Raw genomic sequence first — 25599 nt, forward strand, 5'->3', positions numbered from 1 at the left:
TTGGCCAGACTTAAGCTGCTCTTAATATCCAGAGAAAAATATTAGAATTACTGAAGTCTGCAATAAATTTCTGAACTGCTTTTGTTACTAAAAAAGCACTCTTTCTTCACTTGATTTATTACCACAAAAATCCAATGAAATCTCTAGGTATTCTTTAGATCAGACATATGCAATTTGTTATAAAAAGTCTACTTATCACACTTTTGCACCACATATTGTTGATGTAAGTGTAAAATCAACTCAACCATGTTATTACTGCTTGTATATAGCCCACAATCTCACAATGATCACACTGGTAGGTGGCTGAATTTTAGCTCTGGAAAGTGACAAAGCTGTTTATTAAAAACTAAACTTAATGTTCCCTTGGATATGACTGACAGAAAAACATAGCTACATAGCTACTCAACAGTACAAAACAGACCCTGATAGAAGGTCGTATTTCTCTGCTCTGTTATTTTCAGAATGGAGGAAACTTTACTAATGATGCAACAGCCTACGTTCTACTGCAAAGAAACAATAACTAATGAGACATTATTAATTGGTTGCAATGGTTACACTCACTGGTGCTCCAATGGCTACCTTTGAAGCAGTTAAGATAATATACTTCCTGTATATATATATGCATATATACTTTTTTTTTAGGAGACTGAAGCAATGCAATTTGATTAGGTGATAAATGCTATTATAGCAGTGGCAGATTACAGAGGAACAGAAAGCTGAGGATGACATCTTAAGTCTTCTGCAGCTATGTTTACATCTGCTCTTGGCACACAGAAGCCCACCTCTCATCCACCTTTCTCTCAACTTGCTTATTTACTTGTTCTAACACAGTAGGTTTTGTTGCTCTCCATGTATATATTCTGCCTTGACCGACCACAAGTATTTATTCCTTTTTTTTTTGTCTTTCTCTACTCTGCTATATTGATTGATCTCTTAAAAGAGCAGAGCGCTACCGTAATTCTTATGAGTTTCAGTACAGATGGACAAACAGGTTCAGATTAGTCACCATGGTAGCTATATTTAAATATTATCTCTTTTTATTTTAAGGCTATAGACATTGTCTCCAAAAGCATCCTTACATATTAGTTGAGATACTGTATCTGAATTGGTGGTGTACAAGACAGGTGAAAAGTAAAGGGATGACCATGCTTGAAGGGTAGGGACTATTGGTCTGTTCTATACTGGGTAACTCACTGGAAGTGGAGCTCCTCTGGAGGATGTACGACTTCATAGCTTCATTAAGAAAAATGTCAGCCAACACAGAATAGCCCCTGTTGAGTTTGCAGATGCCAAACTGGTTGGTTTAGACTTGTCTGAGAATAGAGCTGCAACACAGAGGGACCTCAGCAAGTTACACGAATGGGCTGGCAGATCTTTGGAAAATTTGATGAAGACAAATGCAAAGTTCTGCACATACAACAGACTGCAGTACCAGATGAGGACTGACTGGCTGTGGAGCGGATTAGATGAAACGGACCTGAAGGACCAGGCAGCAACTGAGCTAAGCATGTGACCACAGGGACACTGCAGTGAGGAGTGCTACCCTGGGCTAAATCAGGAAAGGGATAGCCACTGAATGGAGGTGATTCTTCCCATTAATTAGACACTGCAAGAAATGGTCAGTCTGTACTGGGGCCTTTATTAGAAGAAAGATGCTGATAAACTGGAGCAAGGTCAGCAAAGAGTTTCTAAGATTACAGGAAGATGAAGAATAACCTACATGTGAGACAAGATGAGAGAACAGGGCTTGGAGAAGAGACTGCTTCAGGGGGACCCACCAGCATCCATCTAACACTTATTGAGATGATGTAGCCTTCCTCTTCACTGAGGTGAATGGTGGGAACAAAAGAGAAGACATAGTAGGAAGACAAGTTCCCAAGGGTGCTGTCACCAGAAACCTGCTCTGAATTCAGAATTGCTCCTGCTTTGAGTGGGAAGCTGGACAAGCTGATCTCTTAAGATCTACTCCAGGCTGAATTACTCTGTGATAAGCACTGCGCTAATCAGCAGTCCTAAGTTTCACCAAGTTAAAAATAAGGAAAACAACTTACCAACCAAAACTACAAGCCTGTATTTGTCATTAGGTTGTCGTCTATATTTTGCAACTTCTTCATATGTTGGGATATCTGCTGTATCGTACTGATCACTCTTCTTGCACTCATACATAGATTTGTTTGTTTTTTTATCTTTTCTGCTAAGGCGAAAGCTTCTTCTAAAACCAGCTGCAATAAGAACAGGATTTTTTCAAAATAAGAAAGCAAGTCTATCCAAAGCTGTAAACAGTCTCTTCCAAACACTCGAGGACCGGTGCATGAAATAAAAGAACATACTGCATGTTAAATAAGCCATGGCACTAGAATGATTTTTTGCCGCGGTTTTAAACTGTATCAGTTGCCTACTTGAACTGAAGAATTAGGATTACCAATTAGATCATGACATTTGCAACAAGTTGTAAAAATAATTACAGTAAATTGTTAACATATTTAGATAATTTGAGTGTCTTACACATTAGTATGCATACACAAGGAAAACATTCATGCAGTACAGACTCTCATACCACACAATACATTTCTGTTAAATCATCATGGCATACAGACACAGCAAATACAACACAAGAACACATCTGGTGGTTGAAAGGATTAATGAAAATTAATTCCTTGAATAACTTTTTGTGCTTGAGTCCATGCTGACACCATAAAAAAGCGCACAGAATCTTTCCTGAAGATGTTTAAGACTAAAACCAAACACTGTTAGTTAAATGCCAAAACACCATGAAACATGTTAGACAATATAGTTGCCGTATGACGGATATGTTAGCATTAAACTGAAAGTTAATATTCCTATTAAACTTGCATTTACAATTTCCAATTGTGTCAACAACGTTACATCTCCAGCATCTATCTGCAAGACTGGGTATTTCAAATAATCACAAAGGAGATCACAGGCGTATTCAAACAGAGCAGTATAAAAAAGGCTTCTAACACTGTATTTTAAAAACTAATTTGACTCATTTGTTAATGGTTACCTTACAGTTCTTCAGTAAATCCTTTACATTAATTTTACCAGTATCTCTATTGCACTACTTTTGTTCTAGCAGGACTGCAAAACTGATTCCATTAATTGGGAACAGGAAAGTAAAACTCAAATTCTACACACACTTTAAAATTATTGAAAAAATCCTGACACCATTTTCCCCCCAGGAATATTCTGTAGGACAGTAAACATACGTAAACTTTTGGTGACCCCAAATTTTTCAGCAATATATTTTCATAAACTTGTAAAAACCCGTATGTTTAGGTGTTTGAGAAGTAGTCATATTACAGTTTCATCTTCAAAGGCAGTATCTGGCAAATTCAACACTCACTTCTGCAAATACTTAAAAGCAAAATCTTATAGAGCTTAGTTACAGGCTTAGCATGTTCTGCACAGTTCCATTTAGCATAAATCTTTGCAGAATCTGGATCAAAAATAATGTTAACCAACTAATTTTGCTGCTGTAAATCTCTGTATCGATAGGAATTCACAATACATGCATACATGCACATAAAAGTTCAAAATATGAAAAAGTAAAATAAAAACCGATGAAGAAGAGCAAACATCTACAGAACAGGACACCGGTATTTTTAAGAGTGTTGGGCTGAGAGCTGGGCTGAGATAGAAGAGTGACAAAAATATGAGACAGGAACACATACCAAAATATACTGAAATATGCTATTTTCTTATGCAAATAAACAACACTAACACTGAAGTGACTGCAGTGAGAAAAGTTTTGTCAAAATATTGATAACTGTAAACACATCCAAGAGAAAGCCCAGGCGATCTTGTCCAGTATAGAGTGAAAATCCATTAGGATGCAAAGATGCTGTAGGAACCTTCTTTAGCAGAGAGGCTGGACTGATGATCTCCAGAGGTCCCTTCCAACCACTACAATTCTCATTCTCTGGTGCTACGTCACCTCATCTAACTGCATACACAACTGTATAAAGAAAGGTTAAAAGTAACAGCAGCTACAAAAGGGGGCTGTAAATTTCATAGAAGGCACCAGATCAAAAAACTGCTCTAAAAACAAGTTGAAAATTGTTTTGAAAATTGTACTGTACAAGCATCTAGAGAAAAAATGGTAAGCCTTTACCATTTACTTCTAAACAGTTGACAGAATAAAGAGCTTTGTCACAGCATACAGCACCTGCATATCTACAAAGGTTCCGTTCTGTGCTACAAGGCCAGCATCTCCCCACTCCACTGTTGAGAATGAGGGTAGGCAGCAAATGAAGCCAACCAATCCCCCCTGTACCACTTTGGTTTTAGGCTTACAAACACCAAGAGTTCCACGCCTCTGAGCAGCTGTCTCACAGCAGCACATTTACCAACAGCTCCTTAACTTCAGCTTAAATACCTGGAATTTTTTGGAAAAAGCTTGCTTTAAGATACTTTCAAAACTAAGGAAAATGTACAGTGCAGAGACAAGAGATGAGACTGTTTTCAATACATCCCCCATTTTTATGGTACTGCTACTGCATTCCTTGAAACATGTCTCTCCCCCTCTCAAATCTGTGATTATATATCCTCGTGTTTGTGGCTTAACTGTACTGTGACCTTCAGAAGCTGTTTTACAAAGAACTGTTAATAAATATTTTCTATTAACTTTGCATTTATAATATATGTTGGGCAGCTATGACTGCATGAAAAGATTAAGCTGAACTGAAACTACATTATACTCACAAGGCAGGAGAACATTCATGAGCAAGCAAAAAAGCACTCTCATAGTGTTTGCATATTTCTCAATTTAGGAAAGATGAAAATCAAACTTAATAAATTTAAATTAATTATAGAGCATTATTAAAAATATAGAGAAAATCACTGTGGAAAAACAAAAGGAAGATTGATTTCCAATAGAAAAATAAAGTTTCTATAAAATGATTAAGCTTGAAAGTAAACGTCTAAAATAGAACAGAGGGAAAAAGAATTACTTGCCTGAGATATTTGATCAAATAAAACTCAGTGAACACAAAAGGAGTTGCGACCTATACTGTCTGCAGAATATGGATATCAGCAAAAATTAATCTCAGCTGCCAAGAATGCAGACTATAAAATAAAAGGGGAAAACTTTGTGACTAGCATTGTGAGCATTAGGAAGCTTGCACCAGTCCACTGGTTTCAGCTACATGACTAGAAGCTACTGAACGTACTAACCCATAAACTGCCCCTGGAATGTAACAAGTTTGGTGAAATAGCTGCTGGAAGGAAATAAGAAGAACAAACGCTCTACAGCTTCAAATGCCTGCAAACCGTATGGCACTCCTCAACATGAAACAAAAATCATCAGCTGTTACTAACACTTAGATAAGGGCCAACAACAACCCAAGAGGAATTATTTATCTCTATAAGATTAGGAATGTAAACACACAAACAAACAAACAAGTCTAGAATAACAGCCCAATTTGTCTTCTAATCACTGGCAATGTACATCCTTACATCTGCACAGAGAAAGCCGCCTGGGCTTCATGCAGAAATGCAGAGTGAAAACTGGCAGCGTGCAAACATATCCAGTTCTAAAACACTTCTAAAGGACAACAATGTAAAATGTTGCATTTCTTTAGATTTAATAATAAAATCCTAAAGAAGGGAACAAAAATTGTGACTATGTTGAGTAAATTTGGATTTAAATATCTTTACAAAGCTAGAAAGCTGATTTCACAAAGAGAAACTGCGCTAAAAGTACTATAATTTACATTCATGTGTGCTACATTCACCAGGAAGGCTCCAGAATGCTGTAAGGCACGGAGACGTGCTTTGTTCATTTTCATTCAGTAAAACAAGGATTAAAATTTGCATTAACTTTGTGTATTCTTCATGGAATTTAGTCTAAATTTACACAACTTGTAGTGAACAAATGGTGCTTATCTGTAAATGAATTTACAAGTACTTTTGGTATTCACATGCGTGTTACTGACAAAAGTAATTGTGGCACCCTGGTCATTACCGAGGTGCAATTTTTTATGAGATATTTCTGGATGTTCTTTTTCCCCTTCAAAATATTGTCATTTTTTTATACCCACTCGTATACTGAGTATTTCTATTGTTACACAGCAACTGCACAAACACAGAGCAGACGTCTTACGCTGCCTGCTTCTGGACTGATTCCCAGCTTGCACATTTAGGCAGGGTTAATAAAAATTTAGATTATGTCTGGAGTTTTAAGACAAAGTTGAGACTAGTAAACAGATGATATTCATCTAATACCTACTATATGTTGATAACGGTTCAGGCAATGTAACTGCATTTTAAGCTTGGCACAGACATGGTCCTAATGTTCTCCCCAGCAGTTCCTCAGGAAATTACAGCAGAAACATCTGATACTACACTGTAACTGAAGTATTAGAATTCAGTGAAAAATTGTGAAATTTATTTGAGTCACTTTAGAGGTGAGAGTTCAAATTAATAGTCTGATAACCCTGAACATAACAGATCTGATAACCCTGAACATAACGCTGTCTGAAAGATGACTCTTCTATCACTCTCCATGACCACCTCATGTGTGTCTGAAGTACGTATCCTTTTAGAGAAGTCTGGATATTCAGAGAGCATCCTGGTTCACAGATCGGAATGTGAACGCATACGGAGCTCGAAACCCACAAGCCATAACACTGACTTAAAAATCAAGGACAAATATAGAATTGTTGTGGTTCGTTTGGTGTGGTTACGCAATACCAAAAGCAGCACGAAGTACAACTTACTATTTTGATTTTCGGAAGCTGTCAGTGCATCTATACTTTGAAAACTGTTTCTAAAATTTACATGTGCAAAAAATTCACCACACTTAGCTGATAGTAACTGTTCATATGTGTGACTATAATCAGCCCTAAATACGAGGTAATACAGCTCCGCTCCTTCGTCAGTGGTGAAGGGAATTTGGACTGCCTTGTTCTTGTGACAGGCTAGAGCACACTGACAACAGGCCGTTAACTCGGCTGTCACAAAACCATCCCAACCTTGTTGGTGTGACTCAAGTCCTTCATTGACTGCGTTTAGGCTTTCTTTTCAGACTTTACATTACAATACTGAAAGTTTGCCTAGAAATTTAGTTACTTAGTAAGCCAGGAGAGCCATTAAATGCTTGCCATCTTTCAAGAATGCTCAGGATAAGCTCCAAAAAACAGTACTACAAAACATGGATGGACATTCAGAATACACGGTTTTCAAAATCAGACAGATTCACTGTGAGGAAGCCTGATCCTTTCTTGGAGAGTAAAGAGTTCTTGTGTCTCTTCCACTCAACTGGTCCTAGCCTTAGATAGGTCTATTTTCTGTATATTGTTCTGCCTTCCAGCTCCCACCTGTCACCTCATTTCCAACAGCACAGACCCAGCACAGGGCTGCAGGGCTGCCTGTGGACTGATGGCAGCTCTCCAACACATGGCAGCTCTCAAAAGATTAAGCCGTTACCTGCAGTGTGCAGTTGTTTTCCAGTAATATTTGTAACAATTTTTTGTTCTTTGCACTGAGAACAATAGTAGTCTCTTTCTCAAGACATCTCCTTCCTAGGCGATGGAGCCATTTGGCAACTACTGACCCCAATATTTCACTGAATGGGAAATAGCATTAAGACGACAAATTTTGTTTTGCAGCCTTTCTACTCATATCAAGCAGCAACCGACTAAGATCTGATTGCAAAACCATGATAGTCTGACCCTGATAATTCACGCTGTGTGTATTTGCATTCAGAGAGAAAAGATGAAAAAAATATTTTCTTCTTCAACGAAAATATCTAACAACAAAAATGTAATGCAGCCAGAATCACATCCAAAGTCCAAAGCGCCGTTTTCCAGGTATGCTTCAATATCTCCACGCAGTTACAATTCAATATTAATACAGTTGATTTACTAACAAATCAAAAATTTTACTTTCAGCACAATCAGATGGCCATTAGTTATTATGTAAATGCATGATAAAATTATACTCTGCTAAGGTTTTGAAAAGAGATTAAGGTTCTTTCAGTTAGATAGTTCGTGTGTTCCCAATGCTGTTTATATACACCACATTTAAAAACAGCACACTACAAAGTGAAAACCGTCTCTGATTTACAGTCCTGGTTTAAGGTGCGTCAGTGAACCCGATCACTTGGATGTACTAAAGCACTCTGACATGTTTCTTCCTCTTCCGCTTGCAGTAGGAGGATGAAAGCCTTGGGAAAAGGGCTGGTTGCCACTAAATCCACTCCAGCCAGCTTTCAGCTGGCAGGAATTCTGGACAATTTCAACCAAAATATTTTTACATAGCTTTTAAAATGGCACAAATTAAAAAGCTGAAACATATAATGGAACATTCACCTTTTTAAAATGTTTCTTTTGTTTGAAATTTGGAATGCTGAAGCCAAAGGACTCCTTCCCCTCCTCCCCGCCCCTTGCAATGATACATTGAGTTCAGACTAGCTTTAAAGCAAAATTTAAGCTGTTGGGTTGCTAAGAATTATTTTGTAACATGGGAAAAAAAACAAAAACAAACAAACAAAAAAAAAACAGTGACTACAAATTTGCTTTGTATTCTTACTGTATAACTGTGTGCTCACAAAATTGGTAGATAAACGTACAAAGAATGAGAAGGTAAGCAAAACTTGGATAAAACATTGAAAGTGTGCCTTTAAAGTCTTTTCATGATATAGTAACCTTTCTGTTGTGTTAAATACATTGCTGACACAACATGCCTAAAAAGTCAGTATTTCTCCCAAATTTATGTTTTTTAAATTTAAACAATATTTTAGTACCTTATTATTAACCAGATAGTGGCATACCACACTACATAAATCCTTTATGTCAAATCCAATGAGCCATTTTTAAAACCTTCATATTCATGCTTTTCTCATGCACGGTACAGACATTTGTATGCAGATTACCCCCAAAAGCAAAGTGGACACAGTAGTTCCAGGGAAAAGGGGCTGAAAGAAAAGAAGAAATTGTCTGTTGTAACCAATTGCTCACCTAGATAGGATCCACTGTTGTGACCAGCACATTCAGCATCTTCTGGACGAAGGGTAAAAGCACACAGAATAAGAGCCAAGAAACAAAGCAGAATTGTTAGAAGCCCAGCAAAAAATACAGAAGTACTTTAAAATGACAACTGTACAAAGCATAGCATTAGAAAGCCTTCAATAAGCCATTTTCTTAAAAACATAAAACAACGCTTATTGTTTTATATTTTAGCTGAAGATGTTCTGGAATTTTGCAGCATGCACACTGATCCTTTCAACTTCTCAAGCGGAAATTTTGATGACAGCAAACATTCTGCACAGAATTCTTACAATGTATTATTCACGCTTTATCAGTGAATAGAAAATATGATGCCACTTAAAAGAAAGCAAAATGTATTTGATGTAAATCAAGCTTTTTTGTAAATTATACATTATCAGACTTCAGCTTTAAGTTTTGGCTCACTGGATTAGACAGAAAGGTTTTTGATCAAAAACACATCCTCTCATTTGATATGAAATAACTATAATGTGCATTTTTACGTACCGGAGGCCCTTTGATCAAAAGTATGAGCTACAACTTCTAACGCTTTATAAACAAAGGCCTCTTAAGTTAAAAAAAAAAGAAATGCAAGAGATCAGCTGCTATTACTTTAACATATGCTGCAAGCATAACAGTAACCGGCTACACTCGGAGGGAAAACAGTACAGATGATACTACGTGGATGAACTTTCTACCATCTCAGAGAAATACTTCCTTACTATTAATTAGAAATGCAAGAGCTCTCTTGGCCACGTAATTAGGTCAGAACCACCTTCCAACCCAGCCCACCCAAGTTTTGCACTGTTTTTTTATGATACTTCTCTTTACACATCTTCCAACAGTTCAAGAAAGAGGGAAAGCAGTTAAAAACAACAGTTCAAATAATAGATCTTTGCATGAAGCAACCAAGAGCATTTTGGTACCTTCATCTACTTTAAAAATGATTCAGTCTACCTGGTGGCAATATAGAAGCATTATATGTACAACACCTCTTAGAAACATTTCACTTTTTTCAGTTTAATTCTAAACACATGTTCTCTAAATAAAATTATTGGGCTATGCAGGGAAACTTTTGTACATGTACCTTCAATTTCCTCTGAGAAGCACAAAGGAAAAATAGGAAAGGAAATCATTAAATGGAGAGAAAGCATAACTTAAGAAAGAAAAGTTAAATCTAAGAAGAAAAAAGCACCTACCACACTCAACCGCTTCCTCATCTTAGAACAGCCAAAAAAACAAAGTATTATTGTTTAATACTTCATAAATAGAAAGAAAATGTAGCTATGTAAGCTACTCTAAAATCCTCAACAGCACCTATTATATTGAAATATTTACCATCATGTCGGCACCGCGTTTCACTTAAAGGTTTAACTACATTTAAAGCCAGAAAAGGACCTGAGAAGAAACTGAAATATGGTGCGTGCGCTGTAAGCTTCCTATAGGAGATCTTCTGGTAGCAGTGCTCTTACCCAGCTGTCATGGAAGATCTCTTTTGTATTAAAGGCAGAGTTTGTTAATTCCATTTAACCTAGAATTTCTAAGAATCAGAACCATAAATGTGATCTCACTATTTTTCTGCACTTTAAATAACAGTTGCTACTGCCTCGCAGCTGGGTTTTGGAGGTTTCTTTTGTATTTTTTGGAATGTCTTTAGCTGTAGCTTAAATAACGCTGAAAGAATTCATATACTCTGTTATTTCTCTGACACCACACTAATATAATAGATCTCCTTAAGACTTTCTGTTTACCCATACTAAATCAATACATTTCTGCCTCCTCAACAGTGGAAAATTTACATTCTTACAATCGTTTTAGGGCTAGCATAGAAAAGTAACATATATATAATGGATTTTTGTACACAGAGATATTACATATTGAGGTCTAGATTTATATGGAGATTTTACAATCTAAATGTTATTTAAATTTCCTTTGAAGCTTGGATAAATAAGTCTGAAATATACACACTTCAAAGTTTCCATGAAGCCGGTCTGCCCTCGGAACATGAATATTCAAGAGATACTTTAAAATCTTTCATGCATGGCTGACATTTCAAGCAAAGGCTAGGTCAAAAGTCTCCTCTCTATCAGAGTAGAGAAGAGTTTCTCACTTCATCCCATGACATGAATACAAAAGGATTTTCTGCTTGAGGGCTTATTCAAAAAAAAATATTAATTCAAAAGATTTCTTTAAATAATATTCACAATTTATTGCTATTCAAGGTGACCATATGGGTTCAGTAGGCTGGGGTGGGAGAAAAGGAGGCATGTGCACATGGGTACGCACTCATACAACTCTGCCTGCATGGTTGGGAGATGGTGGAGCTACAGCAGCTGAGCTAAGACAGTTGAAAAGAGCCCAGGCTTGTGGTAGGAAAGGGAATGGTCTTAATTCATCAGTTTAATTCGTAATTTAATGCTATAATTTAAGATGTTAGGATAACCAAGTGAGCCAGCTGATGCCAGAAGGCAGAAGCCAATATGTCTACAAGTTGAGGTTTAATTCTGAGATGAAGTTTTGAAATTCTACTTTTTGTTTTGCTTTGTTATAAGATTTCCTTCTTTGTACTGCTCTTGGTTTTCTTGTGCTACTCCAAAGGTTGAAAGTAACACTCCATAATGAAAAATTGTGGGAAATAAGTGGTCTTCACAACTTAATGCAGCTATGAAACAGCCATCACCACATACATCCCAATTCAAATTTCACCGGGAATTTTACTAGGGCTATTGTCTGTCTGCATTAACGTCAGAGATTATTTGCCAGCAAACTTTATAACAGAGCTCTGTGTGAATCAATTGGATGTATACAGCAGATATTTGCAGATACACGTCAAAAGTTCAAAAGCTTGGAGAGACGGAAAATTAGGATAGGACTTCTCAGGAAGCGTCACTAAATTGAAGCAGCGTGGGAGAAGAAGCAGAGATGCTCATCTGAAAGGAAAAAATAACAGACTAAAAGAGGGTATAGAATAAGGAGGAAGAGATCTGTTGGGAAATAGGAAAATAAAAACAAAACAAAACAAAAAACCAACACAAGGCAACACAGAATGAATAAAACACTGAGAAAAGAAGAAATACCATTAATTAAACTTAGTGTGATAAGGCAGAAGTTACAAAGAAAATATTCATGGAAGGAGCTCATGAAACAACAATGAAGTAGTGTCATGATATAAATGAGAAAAAGAAATAGGAAACACAAGTGCAATGGAAGCTTAGGATAGAAGTGGTTTTATTTGCTTTAGAAAGATTTCAGGATAGCCAATAAGCTACACTGCAACAATGCAGAATAGTAGTTACATACTTTGTATTTTTGTATGTATTTTAACTGAAATTTATTTAGATCGATGCGGGGGCCTCATGTAGACTACATTACTTCAGACAACCTGTGCCATTTCAGAAACTTCTTTGGAACAGTTCAGCACCAGATCAAAATTTTTTACTCTTGCTGAATTTCAATCATATTTCATCAAAGAATCTCATCTGAATGTTTCTCAGTCTGAAATGAAAACCAATAGCTCTGTTCACATTACATAATCCCTGAAATCCTATTTCACTGTACTGAACAAGAAATTGTGTAAGAAACAGTATAATACAATGACCTACACTACAAATACATTAAACAGTTGATTTTTTAGCGATGCACCACACAGCAACTGATATTTATACTGTTTTATGCAGTTTTCATCCTATAGGATGCTACAGGTCAAATGATGCACATATGTTCATGTTATCAAAAATTTAAGGTGATCTAATTTAATTGTCTCATAACATCCTCAGACAGCAGTATCTCTGCAATTTGGAAAATGAAGAAATATAGTCCTGTGGTGAAGAACAGAGCAAGAGTTTATGACATCCATTTCCACTTCTGTCTCATGTGACCTTGGTTCAAGTGCCATCCAGCTCCAGGTTTCTTTAATTTCTCTGTGTAGTAGGAAGTTAGTATTTGTAAGGACAGAAGACTTCTGAACAAAGATGCTAATGTGCTAATTGAACTGTAAAGATCTGGTGTATTTTTTGTTCTTAATCCTAACTACTTGCAGGTGGGCAATCAAGTATCAAATAGGAAAACAGAAAAATACTGAGAAGAAAGGCACAGTTGAGCTCGTGCAGCAATTATAACACGCAAAGAGTCCTACTACACACTTATCCTAAATGTTTAGTTTTCAATACAAGTGGTACAAAGCATTCATTCTTTTGCCATGTTTAAATTCTTTTGCTGGCAGAACACGATCTTCAATTCACAAGACACTCATCCATGGATAAAGTGGGTTACATCTTGTTTGAATGAATACCATTTGGCTGCAGTTAAATCTTTCCTCTTGCTCATACAATGCCAATCACATATGGTAAATCAAAATTGGACGTAAAATAGGTTTTAAGTTCTTGAAAAAATATTTGATGACTTCTCCACAGTAAGCATTTACATTTAGCATTACATATACAGAACAAATGTATTTTCAAGAAAAAATCATCTCCAAACAGCTCTGTCTTATGTACTTCCTATATACCCAAATGTACACACAGAGCATGGATTCATGTATTTCATAAATATACACACATGCATGCACTGCGTAAGTTAACAGAAGTTACTGATAGCACTAGCACAAAATACAAAGTTGCCACTAATTTTCATACCAGAGACAATACATATATACTTAACAACAACTGCTATGAAAGCAAAATTATGATGAAGGGATATAATATCTTGGCTGATTACTGTGGTTCATAACTGCAGAACAGCAACTGAATTATTTGGTTATTATCCAAAGAAATTTACTTCCCTCCCTCTCTCCCGTCTTCCAACCCCCTCTACCCCCCCCCCCCCCCCCCAAAAAAAAAGAAAAAAAAAAAACAACAGTTGGTCAATATTTTATCTACAAACTACAGTAAAAATTAAAGAATTAAAGTAAGCAACAAATGTAAAAATTGCCGTGTTCCCTGGCAGTGACTATTACAGTAAGAGCGTGATTACTCTTTGCATTCAAGTTAGCAGACTGGGAACTATTAAAAGAATTCTCTGTACAAAATCTCTTGGCACTCCTTGGACTGGATACAGAGAAAGGCGAATTCACAGTGCCAACTCTGGCTGCAAAGTTGTGCCCAAGCTGAGTTCCTAAAGCCAGGAATTCTGTTAAGCACTATTCAGGAATACCATAGCAGCAGATTCCATCCGAGCTGGCCTTCAGCCATGGCTAACAAGCTCAGACACACTTCAGTGGATTTCATGCAGCCAGCACTGCCCCCTCCCTTCTACATCCCAAAGAACACTTCATGCCTCGTGTCAGGTGTATGGCAGGTGCACTCTTCCAGCACAGCAGAGTTAGTCCTGCTCACACAATCTCATGCATCTCTATTCCTTTATTTCCATTCCATTTATTCTGTTTCTTCTCACTATTTTTTCCAATGCAATTTTCCCATGGGATTAATGCACAAGCAACACTGCTTTTTGCTGAAAATTCACTGCTGTTAAATATTGAGAGAAATGCTGAGAAGGCTTGAGAGGTTTGTTAGCCTTTCATCATTTCTGCACTTGGTAATAATGCTATCTATTTGATCAGCAGGTCAGTACATCTAACTGCACTTATCTCAGGTTTTTAAAACTCTTTAAATCTTATTGAAATTACTATAAGGGCTTTCTAACCATTAATAAAAAACTGAAATGGCTCAGAGTTCGTATTAGCAATTTTTGCATTCACTGTTTCAAAAACTTTAACAAAACAAATATGTTAGTGTTGGGTTTAAACTGAATCAGGAATCAATTGAACTACAGCATAAATATTGTCTATTGCAGTGCTCTTGCATAATACTGTCAGTTGCACTTATTTGATCGCTTCAAAGCCCACCCTCTATGGCTATTGTCTAAGAGGTTGATGGCCAACTTTTGTCCACCAGTTCTTCCATTTTCCTTGTTTCTTTTCCCCATCGCCCTGTATTTCTCCTGTTCTTCGTCCTCAGTACTAAATTTCATTTCTATACTTCTACCCTTATTTTAAAACTAAAAGTGAAATAGAAAGAAATCTTCCCAAAATCTAGCTGCCTGCAGGATTTGAAACATACTTAATTAACAAAGCAGATCCTGATAGATGTTAGTGTTACTGTGAATAGCTGTTGACTAAATTTCAGAGAGCTCTTCTAGTTAAATACAACTGCCCTCCCCAGTTCCCAACACTGCCTTGAGAGACAGAAAAAAAAGTTCTCAGATATTTCTTGCATACAATTTTGATTCGTTTTTAACTTTGAAGTAGAAGGACACTACTTCTCTGGAAGCCCGCCTAGGAAATCAGAGCTGATTCACATCATCTTGGTATTCAACAAAACAGAATCACTATCTTCAATTCTGCCTGTTAAAAACAATGCCATCTATCTAGATTTACTCCTCATTACAAAATGTGGGATGTGGGGAGTGAGCTGACTAAACGGAGCAGACTGGAATCCAGCGCTACTTCCCTTGTCTCAAGAAAGCTTCCAGAACATCTCAGTTCTCCCAGGAAATGAACTTCTAGTAGCAGATCTGCTGAAATCAACAGGTGTCTTTTGTCTTTTGGAAGCTATTAGATATTTCTCTTTCCATCCAAACTGCTATGGAAATTCAGGCTGTATGATTGTGTGGGACCTACAACATTAACAAACTTTTCCATGTATAGCTATAAAGATCTACAGAACATCACTTTCCCCACACAACCAGCCTTCCAAACAATGAAGAGCCTTGCATCAAGTTGAAAGCCCATAGCACAGAACTAAAAAAAAAATCAGGCAAAATCAAGCATTAAGGACTTCTTACCTCTCTACTGGGGGGGTGTTGCTAAAACAAACTTTAGAGGATGTGCCCAATACAGAAAAGGGGGGAAAAAAATGACAGATCTTTCCAGTTTTCTAATCTCTACATCCCCTTCCTCGCATATTTCTGATATTGGCAGTATGCTGTTTGTTCAGCCAACTAATGCATTGCTCTCCAGCATCAGTTTTGGTATGGTATTTACCGTGCACAAGTATAGACAAGACCTCCATATCTCATAGTTTCACATCCGTGTTTGGTAACTGGAAAAACCTTCCTAACTTTAGAAGGGTGTAGATTCTCCCAGCTTTCATGGAATCTTCTTGAAAAGCCAAATAAGTGGAAGGTTTTCCTGAGAGTAAGTCGTGCAATTTTCTAGTCATGAAATTTTTCTACAGGTGAATTATGGTCCTTAAAATGCTTTCTCAATGCAGGATGTAAATACTCTCCCAACACTAAAAACATCTTTGATCCTCGAATAAGGAGATGGAACTCAGAACAGTACTGCCAATCTTCTGGCAGATTTATCAGCAAATTGTCCTAAGAGCTAAGGAAGAGAGAGAATGACAAATCTCCATTACTATGCTGTCTTTCCTTCACACTTAAAGAATCTGTCTTCTAGATGACCTCTGTCCTCCAGATGACAGTTGCATGGATCTAGCTTTGTTTAGAGGAAGTCTAAAAGAGAATGCTAACAAGGATACAGTTTCACTTAAATACTCTGTTGAGTTTTAAAGGAAAGGGGAAGAAGAGAGAAAATCTCCTTTCTTGCTTAAGGTTGATAAGACAAAGAAAATAGTATCAGCATGAACAACAATAGCAGCCATAATACTGCAGGATTTATCTGGATTGTAATTTTGTCAATTCCAAGTCAAGAAGAGTGAGAAACATGTTGTAAAACCTTTCACTTGAGGGTTGCTGAAAAGATGCAGTCCTTTTTGAAGGAAATCATGCAGTGTTGCTGCAACTGATTCACCTCTTCGTAAGCACCACTGCACTCTTAATTGTAGGATCTTTTTGAGGGTTTTATCCAGGTTTGAGAACAGTGGGCAGAGAGAAATAGATACACACTAGGACCAGACACTTCCAAAACTGGGGCACAGCAGACCTTAAATAATAGATTTACTACAAATCAGAGAAACTCCTCTTTGTCCTAAGTAAATTACAAATGCTACAGTTATTGAAATTACACAGCTAACTGAGTGCTCTCAAGTTAATAATAGAATTAGGGCATGCAATCAAATAGTGAAATGGAATGAAAGATAGAAAGAGCAGATTAGAAAACTAACATTGACCATCAAAATCCAGAACACGAAAGTCACAGAAAGGAGTTAGAAAAACTGCAACAGAAAACCCAGTGAGTTTTAAGGTTGCATGCATTTAGCTTTGCACTCAGTGTGCCAGTATCCATTGTTTCCCATAGTATCTGTACTTGTTACTGTTAGAGAATAAAAGATAGTTGGACATTTTAGAGTATTTTTTGAATAATTCTAGTTGAACTCACAAGCATGTTTGTATTTATCATTTAGATCCTACTGAAGTGTGATAGTTTCTAACACTGTACTCACTGTTACGAATCTGTACAACTGAAAAAAATAACAGGTCAAGTAAAATATGCAATAATACTTAAAACAGATGTTGATGTAAATTCCAGCGGACAGAAAATATTTGTTTCAATGTATGCACTTTCTTACAGCTTAATTTTCTTACATTCTGCAACTGCTGTATTTAAAAGCAGAAACTATTAAGACTAAATTTGCTTAAAAAACAGTAAGAAGTTGTTCCATAAAATCCTGTAAAAGAACTGTGTCCTGACTTTTAAAAAATCATACTCCTTCCTAAGACACAAAAAATTACTAACTATATGGGAAAGGACGAATAACCAGTCCTTTATCTCACTTTCATTATAAATTTCTTCATATTAATGCAGTCCGAATTATATAAACTGTTGAGCCAATTCTGCACTATTTCAACAGGAAAAGAACACTCTTCTACCTTTGAAATTTTATATATCAAAACATTAATTGGGCTCAGTGCTTTGAAAACAAAGTCAGAGGATTTAGGAATCATTGTTGCTGCTGTTAAAACTTTTCGTTTAAGCTGCTACAGTTATCTATTTTCCTTTTGATACAATGCAATCAAGTTGTGTCCTGGAGAAATGCATCCTCTAGTCACAACACTGAAACAAAATGCTATTTTATAAGGTTAGAGATCAAGAGTATGATTTCTTTTCCAGGTTAACAGACTTACATGATTTTCTGTTGGAAATTTTCAGTGGCTGAATCTGCACTTCTGGTCTTCTTAGTGCAAATCTCCTACAAAATGGGAGGTGGTAAGGTAAAGACACAAACTCCTTAGTTTTCACTGCAAATTTGGGATTAATAAACACTTAACATCATGAGACTATTGCAAAATATCCAGAAGACTTAAGACATAAGAAATTAACTTTAAACAATGCAATCTACTTACAGTGTAAAAATTAAATTCTGAGCCTCAAATTTTTGTAAGCTCTCCAAAATCTGCGCAGTTCTTATTTCTGCATAGTACATCAGTGTGAATAGAGATACTGATGTGCTATTTTCCATATGTTTTTTCTTTCAATCTGGAGCAGTGTTATCCTACCAGTTTTTGTCATTATTAGTTGTAGCCAGACTAATAAGGAAATCCAAAGTATTTCAACAACAGGTTTCCAAGTTCAATTGTCTTGCTACAAATGCAGGTTTATCGTGACCTTGTAATCTATGACCATACATATGACAACTATGCTAACTTAACCACTTGGAGAATAAGTTATTTCTTACCATAAAAGATAATGAAACTATGCTTCTCAGTAGCTCACCTCTCCTGGAAATGCTTTGAAGGGATCAAGCCTGCTCTGGGATTGGCATCACCTTCGTGTTTGGCCTGCCACCAGGTTGCATCATCCTGGCTCATGATCTGAAGTACATCTCCTTTTCTGAAAGCAAGTCCAGCTTCTTTACAAGGAATTGCTTTATCCTCATTAGGATCATAGTCAAATAGGGCTCTGATAAACATCTGAAACAAACAGTGCTTTTTCCTTAGAATCAAAGTATTAACATGTAATCCAAAGGTATCTTCTGTTTTTGCTTTCACTGTTCAAAAACATTGCACTAAATAACATAAAGCAATAAAAATTTACTGCTGTAAATCATTCTCATGGAAGTTTAACATCAGAAGTTAATAAAGAAATGTTTTATTCATTGCTCCTACAAACACAATCCCTATGTAGTAAAGGTTGCAAGATCCAACTCCCAAAATCAAAGAGAACTTCAGACTTTCCAGGTGTGTGCTTATATGAGCAAGAGAAGATACTTTTGAACTAAGGTGCTACGAAGAGCCTTTTGCCCACTGTAAGATAGGAGGAATACTTGGAGGGAAGCCAGGTGCTCACAGAAGATTGCGAATTACCTCTGCCAACTTCATCGCTGCAGAGTTCGGGCTTAAGAACCTCGCTGCACTCACCTGTCAATCTACACATTAGTATCGCATTAGAAAAACTGATGACTGTGGCAGAAGAGACGTTTTTGGGTTCTGCCATCTAAGCAAACAATGCTGATCCTCAGCAATGATGTTTACTGCATTTACCTTCTGAAATATTCTTGAATACTTGCCTACCTTGCCTTCTTTCGATGGTGTTTCTTCCTTTACACTGGGTATAATTTTAAATGTAATTGCTCCTTGAGACTGAGCCTGTTGAACATTCAAAAAGATAATGCACAAAGAATTAAAAAGGCATTTTTCAAAGAAAACTTAAAAGGAAAAGAAAATTCAAATTAATTAAAAAAATACTCAAAATACAATGAGTCTTTCCTCTCTCCAAATATTACTGATGGAATTTGACAGGCTTCACCATACCGAACTTTGAATTGCAAAAATTCCTAGTGTCCATTGATGGGCAGAGTTGGACTGCTGGAGTCTGGCACCTGCATGTTTTGAAGGTTCCACTTCTTCACTGAAAGCAGGAGCAAATGCTACAGCTAAAATATACACATATTAGAAGCTACTGCTGGACTCTTGGCACAGTTTGAACATCTCTGGAAAAATCTAACTAGCATTTCATTTTTCAGAAAAACCTGATAGAAAAATTCAGATACGTTTGTGCCATATTTATCATATAAAACTATTGGGGGATTTATTCTTTTGGCAAGTAAAAGAAACTAGAAAAGAAAAATATTTTTGAATAGGCTACACGTACCAAATGGAAAAAAAGCCCTGCACTATAAATCTTAAAACAAGTTAGCCATCATCAACCACCTCATCCATTCATCTTTCCCTGTATCCCTCTTTAAGTGTGTCTGGCTACATTTTACTTATTAACCACAATATATTCCCATTGCCTCCGTGACATTTTGCCATTGAAGGAAGTGCTAATCAGCTGGAGACTCTGCTACTATTGCATGCAGCCGACAAGTTTCATAAAACTCACAGAGTGCAACAGACAGCCAACGATTTAAGCAAAATGGAAACAGGCCTGTCCACTACCAAGTGAGACATACTTCTGCTGCATGTCTGCGATCCAAGAGCTCACTGTTTGACAAACAGCAGCCAAGTTCTTATTTCACCAGCCACAGGGCTGGAATCAATAATTCTGTTACTTTTGAAACAAGCTCTAACTAGCTTTTGATGTTTATATTGTACCTCAAGGAGGTAAATGGGGAAATTGTTCACACCTTTTGTAGTGCTATTGTATTTCTAGAGATTTTTAAATATTAATTTTTGCAGGAAAATATGTTTCTGTAGGGAATGCAAAGCCATAAAGCAAATATGAATGTCATGAGCTAACACTTGAAATGGATCATCTTGGCTACTGAATTACAAGAAACTGCCATTCAACACAGTAGGACAGCAACGTATTTATGTATGTAGATATGGGTGCACCATAAGGAGCTCTCATGACCTTCATCAGTTTATTTGGTGTAAAAATACTAAATATTTCTGGAAGAATCAAAATTATTACTTGCAGTAGTGATCCTTAAGTGAGTAAGCAGGTTGGCTTTAGAGACTATGTTCACATATATCATATGTAAATCTTAAGAGTATGGTTTACAAAGCAAAGTCTTAATATACTATCTATTTTCCTATCAAGTACACGTATTATGAATTCATCTTCCCTTGGAGTTAATGAATTAGAAATTAGTAAATTTAAACATTTGAATCCAACAGATCATTATGGGTCTTATAAACTTCAGGTGATACATCGAGGTCTGCAACATATTTACCGCCACGTAGTCATCATTAACTCCTCACAAGTCATTTGTTATTGTTCAGATCTGATACATTTTTAAGAGAATTAGAGGTTTGTAAATGATTATACTAGAAGAAAATGACCTATTGTAACATAAACTATTTACTAAGAAACACATCAGAAATTTTAAGTACAATCACCTGACTCTCCTGAATTAATTTTAAAATGTTATTTACCAAAATACGTATTATTTCTTCAGGTTTCTTATCATCCACAGGAATCCCATTGACTTCCCTGAGTTCATCACCAACATGAATAAGACCTACAGAAGGCAAAAACGAGTTGTTAAGTGGTAGCTATGTATAACACAAAAAGTGCTGTCAACACTCAGCTTTTTCCTTTAAGTTCTTACTTAAAAGCAGGGATATATGGTGAACACAACTACAGCTACTGTCCCCATAGATAAGCTTGAGACTGTTGATTTATTCACCTCCCTTCCTTCCTCCCAAAAATTAGTATGATTCCTCTATGACTTTTCCAGACTCTTATGCAGATGTTTGAAAAATACCCGTGCCAATTCTTTTTCTACTCATACTACTTGTTGCTACACAGCTGCAAGTACTGCAAAGATGACTTAAGCTGTGAGTGCTAATTTGAGGTACAAACGTTTCCTAATTTAATGATATTTATACAGATTTACTCCACTATCCTATCTAAGTGGGAAACATGGCTCTTTGAGGCTCTCCTAAATGAAAAGAGATACATTAGGAGAATAATTGCAGGATCTCCTGCTTGAGTTCTTGAAGATTTTGAGGACCTGAAGATAAACACTGGATCCAGGGGTAGTCTGGTATTTAGATAATTACTCCAAAAGGATGCACTAATATAAATAATGCAGCCATTCTGAGTTCCTCCATCAGTAGGTTGTGCTATTGGCTTGTCACATCACTTCTAAGAGGAATTCTTCAACTGAAAACAAACCATGATAAATCTCCAAACAAGCAAACAACACCCCAAAAAAACCACCAGCTTTCTCCATCTTCTAACTCAGATACCTAATTGCCAGCGATTTCAGGGAAAAAAATCTGCACAAATACTTTCACCAGTATCACTTCAAAAAATTATCCCAAGCCTCGAATTCTTTTGATAGTGATGTATTTAATGGGAACAAAACAATCCCGTTTTACCACATCATCTACATTTTATAACTGGAATGGCTTGTGCCAAGAAGCAACACCTTACCACTTCTATCTGCAGCTCCTCCACGCATTATCCTTGCCACCACAATCGCGCCAGTATGTTCATCCCTTTTAATCGTAGCCCCCTTTAAAAGAAAAAGGTTGCTCAGTTAGCTCAACCACAATTTAAACTCCCGGCAGTGAAAAATACTTCTATGCAAAAACGCAAAAAGTTGATAAAATGTCTATGCATGAATAAGCCAGAAATGATACTTGCTCATGCAAAGAATTACAAACTATGTTGCTCTGTTACCAACCTATTAAATTGTGTCCTTTCTTTATTTTAGTGGTGAATTCATTATGCAAACTGCTCTGAAAAAGCACAAACGGTATAAAAAGTTTACTTAACAATTCAATGTTAACTGTAACTGTAGACTATTTGAGTCTGTTGCTAAAATCATGCTAAACTATTGCTGAGAAGTGACAAACTGTGCCTGCAATAAGGGCCTTCTTACCTCCTATAGTTACAAAGTGTTTGTCTGTGCTCCTAATGGTTGCACTTCACTCTCAGAACTGCCCATGCAGGCACTGATCTATATTTTGCTTTCCAGTTATCAATAAACTCAAAAAATGCTTTGTAATCAGAACTGTAGGGGTTTTCCAAAAAGAGGCTCGAAGTGATGAGCAGGATTCAGGCAGTGGTAGACAGGAAGAAATTCAAGGACACCAGAGCTTGGAACTGCTGTTTAAGAGGCAGTGGCACTTCCTTGAAGCACAGCAGACTGTGAGGTGAGCAGACAGTGGCCTTACTCTGCAGGGCAGAATCCCCAGAATGAAGCAGATGATTGTAGCTATAGAAGTCATACTGTATAATCACTTCTAAGATGGTTACCCAATCTTGGTTTTTCAAAACCAACACCAAAAAAGCACTTCCTGGCCACCAGTTTTCTATCTGCACATGATCACTTGCCATGTTAATGTAGTCAGCAACAGCTAAAACATTGTTCATCAACAAATGTCTATAATGAATTCAGTGATTAGTACCACTTCAACTCTGAGCACAGCAGTGCTACATGTTCACTGCCATCACTGATCAGCATTTCCTCCATCAAAGGAGGGTTATGATTGAAATAAGGTAAACCAGTATTTCAAGTTGACTAAATAAATTGATTTTATTCATAGCTTTCGATATTTGATTAAACATGGGTATTACATCTAGCATTACTTCATTTTTAAAGTATTTCATGAACATAAAGCTGAAATATGTGCAAGTAATGGGGATGACATTTTACTACAGTTAACACGTTTACCAACTAAACAGAGTAACTAGACTTTTACCAACTAAAAAGAAAATCTTCCTTCCCCTCTGCCTCTAAGATGTAAACATGACACACCAAATGAAACATGGGAGATCAATTTATTTTTAATATATGCAAGCTGCATTTACTGCAACTAGGAAAAAACTGCCTCAGAAAAGTTCATATTGTCACTAAATCATTATTTTTTGTTCAAGCTTTAAAAGTAGCCAACACTCCAAAGCAACGTTTACACGCTAACTCTGTGCATTTTATTTTACATCCAAAGTTGTTCTGTATGAAATTTCATCAGTAAGCAAAGTAATCCTGCAATTTGACAAGCTTATTCTTATGCCCTGCATATAGTGTTGGTATTTGTAGGCATTTGTTTGTATGTCTTACTACGATCTCTATTTTAAATTAGACGGCGCTTCAGAAAAAATAAGATGTGGCTGCAGCTATTCTCACTGTAAAAATTCATTATTAGACTTTAAGCAAAATGAATATGGCAGTATTACGAATGTATAAACATGGCATTAACCCCACTAGCCTATGCCTCAATATTAAGCTCTGACTGCAGCAACAGCAATTAATTTAGTTTATTATTAAAACCCATAAAGCTGCACCTGTTCAAATGTACATTTTTCTTTTTATTATATCCATCAAAAAGAAAAAAACATTAGGATGCAACAACCAAATATAAACAGAACTTCTATACTATGTTGTCCACACAAAACACTGGCTCCCTCATTCATCAGTTAAAAAGCCCTGAACAGAGACTGCACACTATTCACTTGGAAGTTGATACTGTTAAACTCCATCCGTGCTTAACTTCAACTATCTACCTGTGTAAAAGTTTATTTCCCTCCTGTTTATAATCCCCTTTTAAACACTGGAAAGCTGCAGTGAGGTCTCCTCACAGCCTTCTCTGCTCCAGGTTGAACAAGCGCAGCTCTTTCAGCCTGTCTTCATTGGAGAGGTGCTCCAACCCTCAGAACACCTTTGCAGCCCCCTCTGGAGAATATACTGGCACAGATTGACTGATTTGAAAGATGTCCCAGTAAAGGTAAAAGGTAATTTGGGATTTTCACACCAAGCACATAATCAAGCCAGAAATTATTTAATCCTGGCTATGTAAGTGTTAAAGAGTCCTTTATGGCAATCTCAAAGTGAATGGCCAGACCCACAGACTGCCTGAGTTCATGTATATTTGATGTACCTACAGAACAGAAAGAAAAAAGGGAGTTGTTTAACCTCCTCTTCACTCCAAATTTGGAATACTTAAAAAGAAATCACCAAACAAATGGATTTCTTGTTGAGCACTTGAAGAGTTGTTATTTTGAAAAAGCAGCTTCCATTATGCTGCTGCCAGCCCTACTTAAATTATGAGGTATATATAATCTGGCAGGAATTTCTCCTTATGAGATGTTCAGTCCCAGTACTTGCAGTTACATGTGCAGTGCAGCTCCTCATTTAGAGCTTCAGAAATGGAAGAAGGTTAGGCTGGACCTCGAGAGCTGGAAAATATTTTCAGTGTTGCTTGCCAAAAGTGTAAGTTACCCTAAATGAGACATATACAGATGTAATAGCATAGCTCAGTTTAAAATACTTTTAAAGGGAAAAATAAGGAGTTAGGCAGCCGTATAGTGATCAGACTGAGAAAACGTTTAAAGGTATACTATGCAAAAGCACTAAAAATAATACAAGGTCCTTCAGCAGGGAAGAAGATTGTTTTTAATGTAGAAGCACTGATTGGTGAGGATCACTCAAGAGTTTCACAAATGCAACCTTTAACAATTAAGCCATTTATCTGATGGTTCCAGAATAGAGACAAAGACTCTATTTTTTAAGAAAAAAGAAGACTTCTGTAATTTACTAATAAAAGAGTATGAAGTATCAGGTTTTTTGCATACTTTTCTGTTAAACAAAAACGTATGCAGATGTTGAGAGTAAAGGAGTACTTCAATAAGGTCTATTTTAATTCATTCTTCATTTAGGATGTAAATGAAGACATCAGTTACCCACTTGATAGTGCACAGTTATTTAAAAGTTGATGCCCATGCACATTAGACTATACACACTAAGGCTGTCCCTGCACCCTAACTAATACTACCTATAACATGGCTGTGTTGATTCAATAA

The 25599-nt window shown here is 36.6% G+C and overlaps 1 protein-coding gene across 4 annotated transcripts in view; it reads right to left on the reverse strand.

Annotated features, from left to right (window-relative positions):
* The window catches only part of MPP7 (membrane palmitoylated protein 7), a 143428-nt gene that overhangs the window by 12996 nt on the left and 104833 nt on the right, over positions 1 to 25599 (reverse strand). For all 4 annotated transcript variants that reach the window (XM_042816650.1, XM_042816649.1, XM_042816653.1 and 1 more), the window contains 6 exons: positions 22228 to 22309; positions 21222 to 21307; positions 19416 to 19490; positions 18619 to 18815; positions 18030 to 18094; positions 2052 to 2222 (listed from right to left, as the gene is read on the reverse strand). In XM_042816650.1, the coding sequence (XP_042672584.1) occupies positions 2052 to 2222; positions 18030 to 18094; positions 18619 to 18815; positions 19416 to 19490; positions 21222 to 21307; positions 22228 to 22309 (676 nt within the window). The remainder of the gene's footprint in view (positions 1 to 2051; positions 2223 to 18029; positions 18095 to 18618; positions 18816 to 19415; positions 19491 to 21221; positions 21308 to 22227; positions 22310 to 25599) is intronic.

This window comes from Centrocercus urophasianus, unplaced genomic scaffold (assembly GCF_019232065.1).
Source record: "Centrocercus urophasianus isolate 14NV4802_14NV808 unplaced genomic scaffold, USGS_Curo_1.0 seq_16, whole genome shotgun sequence".
In the NCBI taxonomy this organism is placed as follows: Eukaryota; Metazoa; Chordata; class Aves; order Galliformes; family Phasianidae; genus Centrocercus; species Centrocercus urophasianus.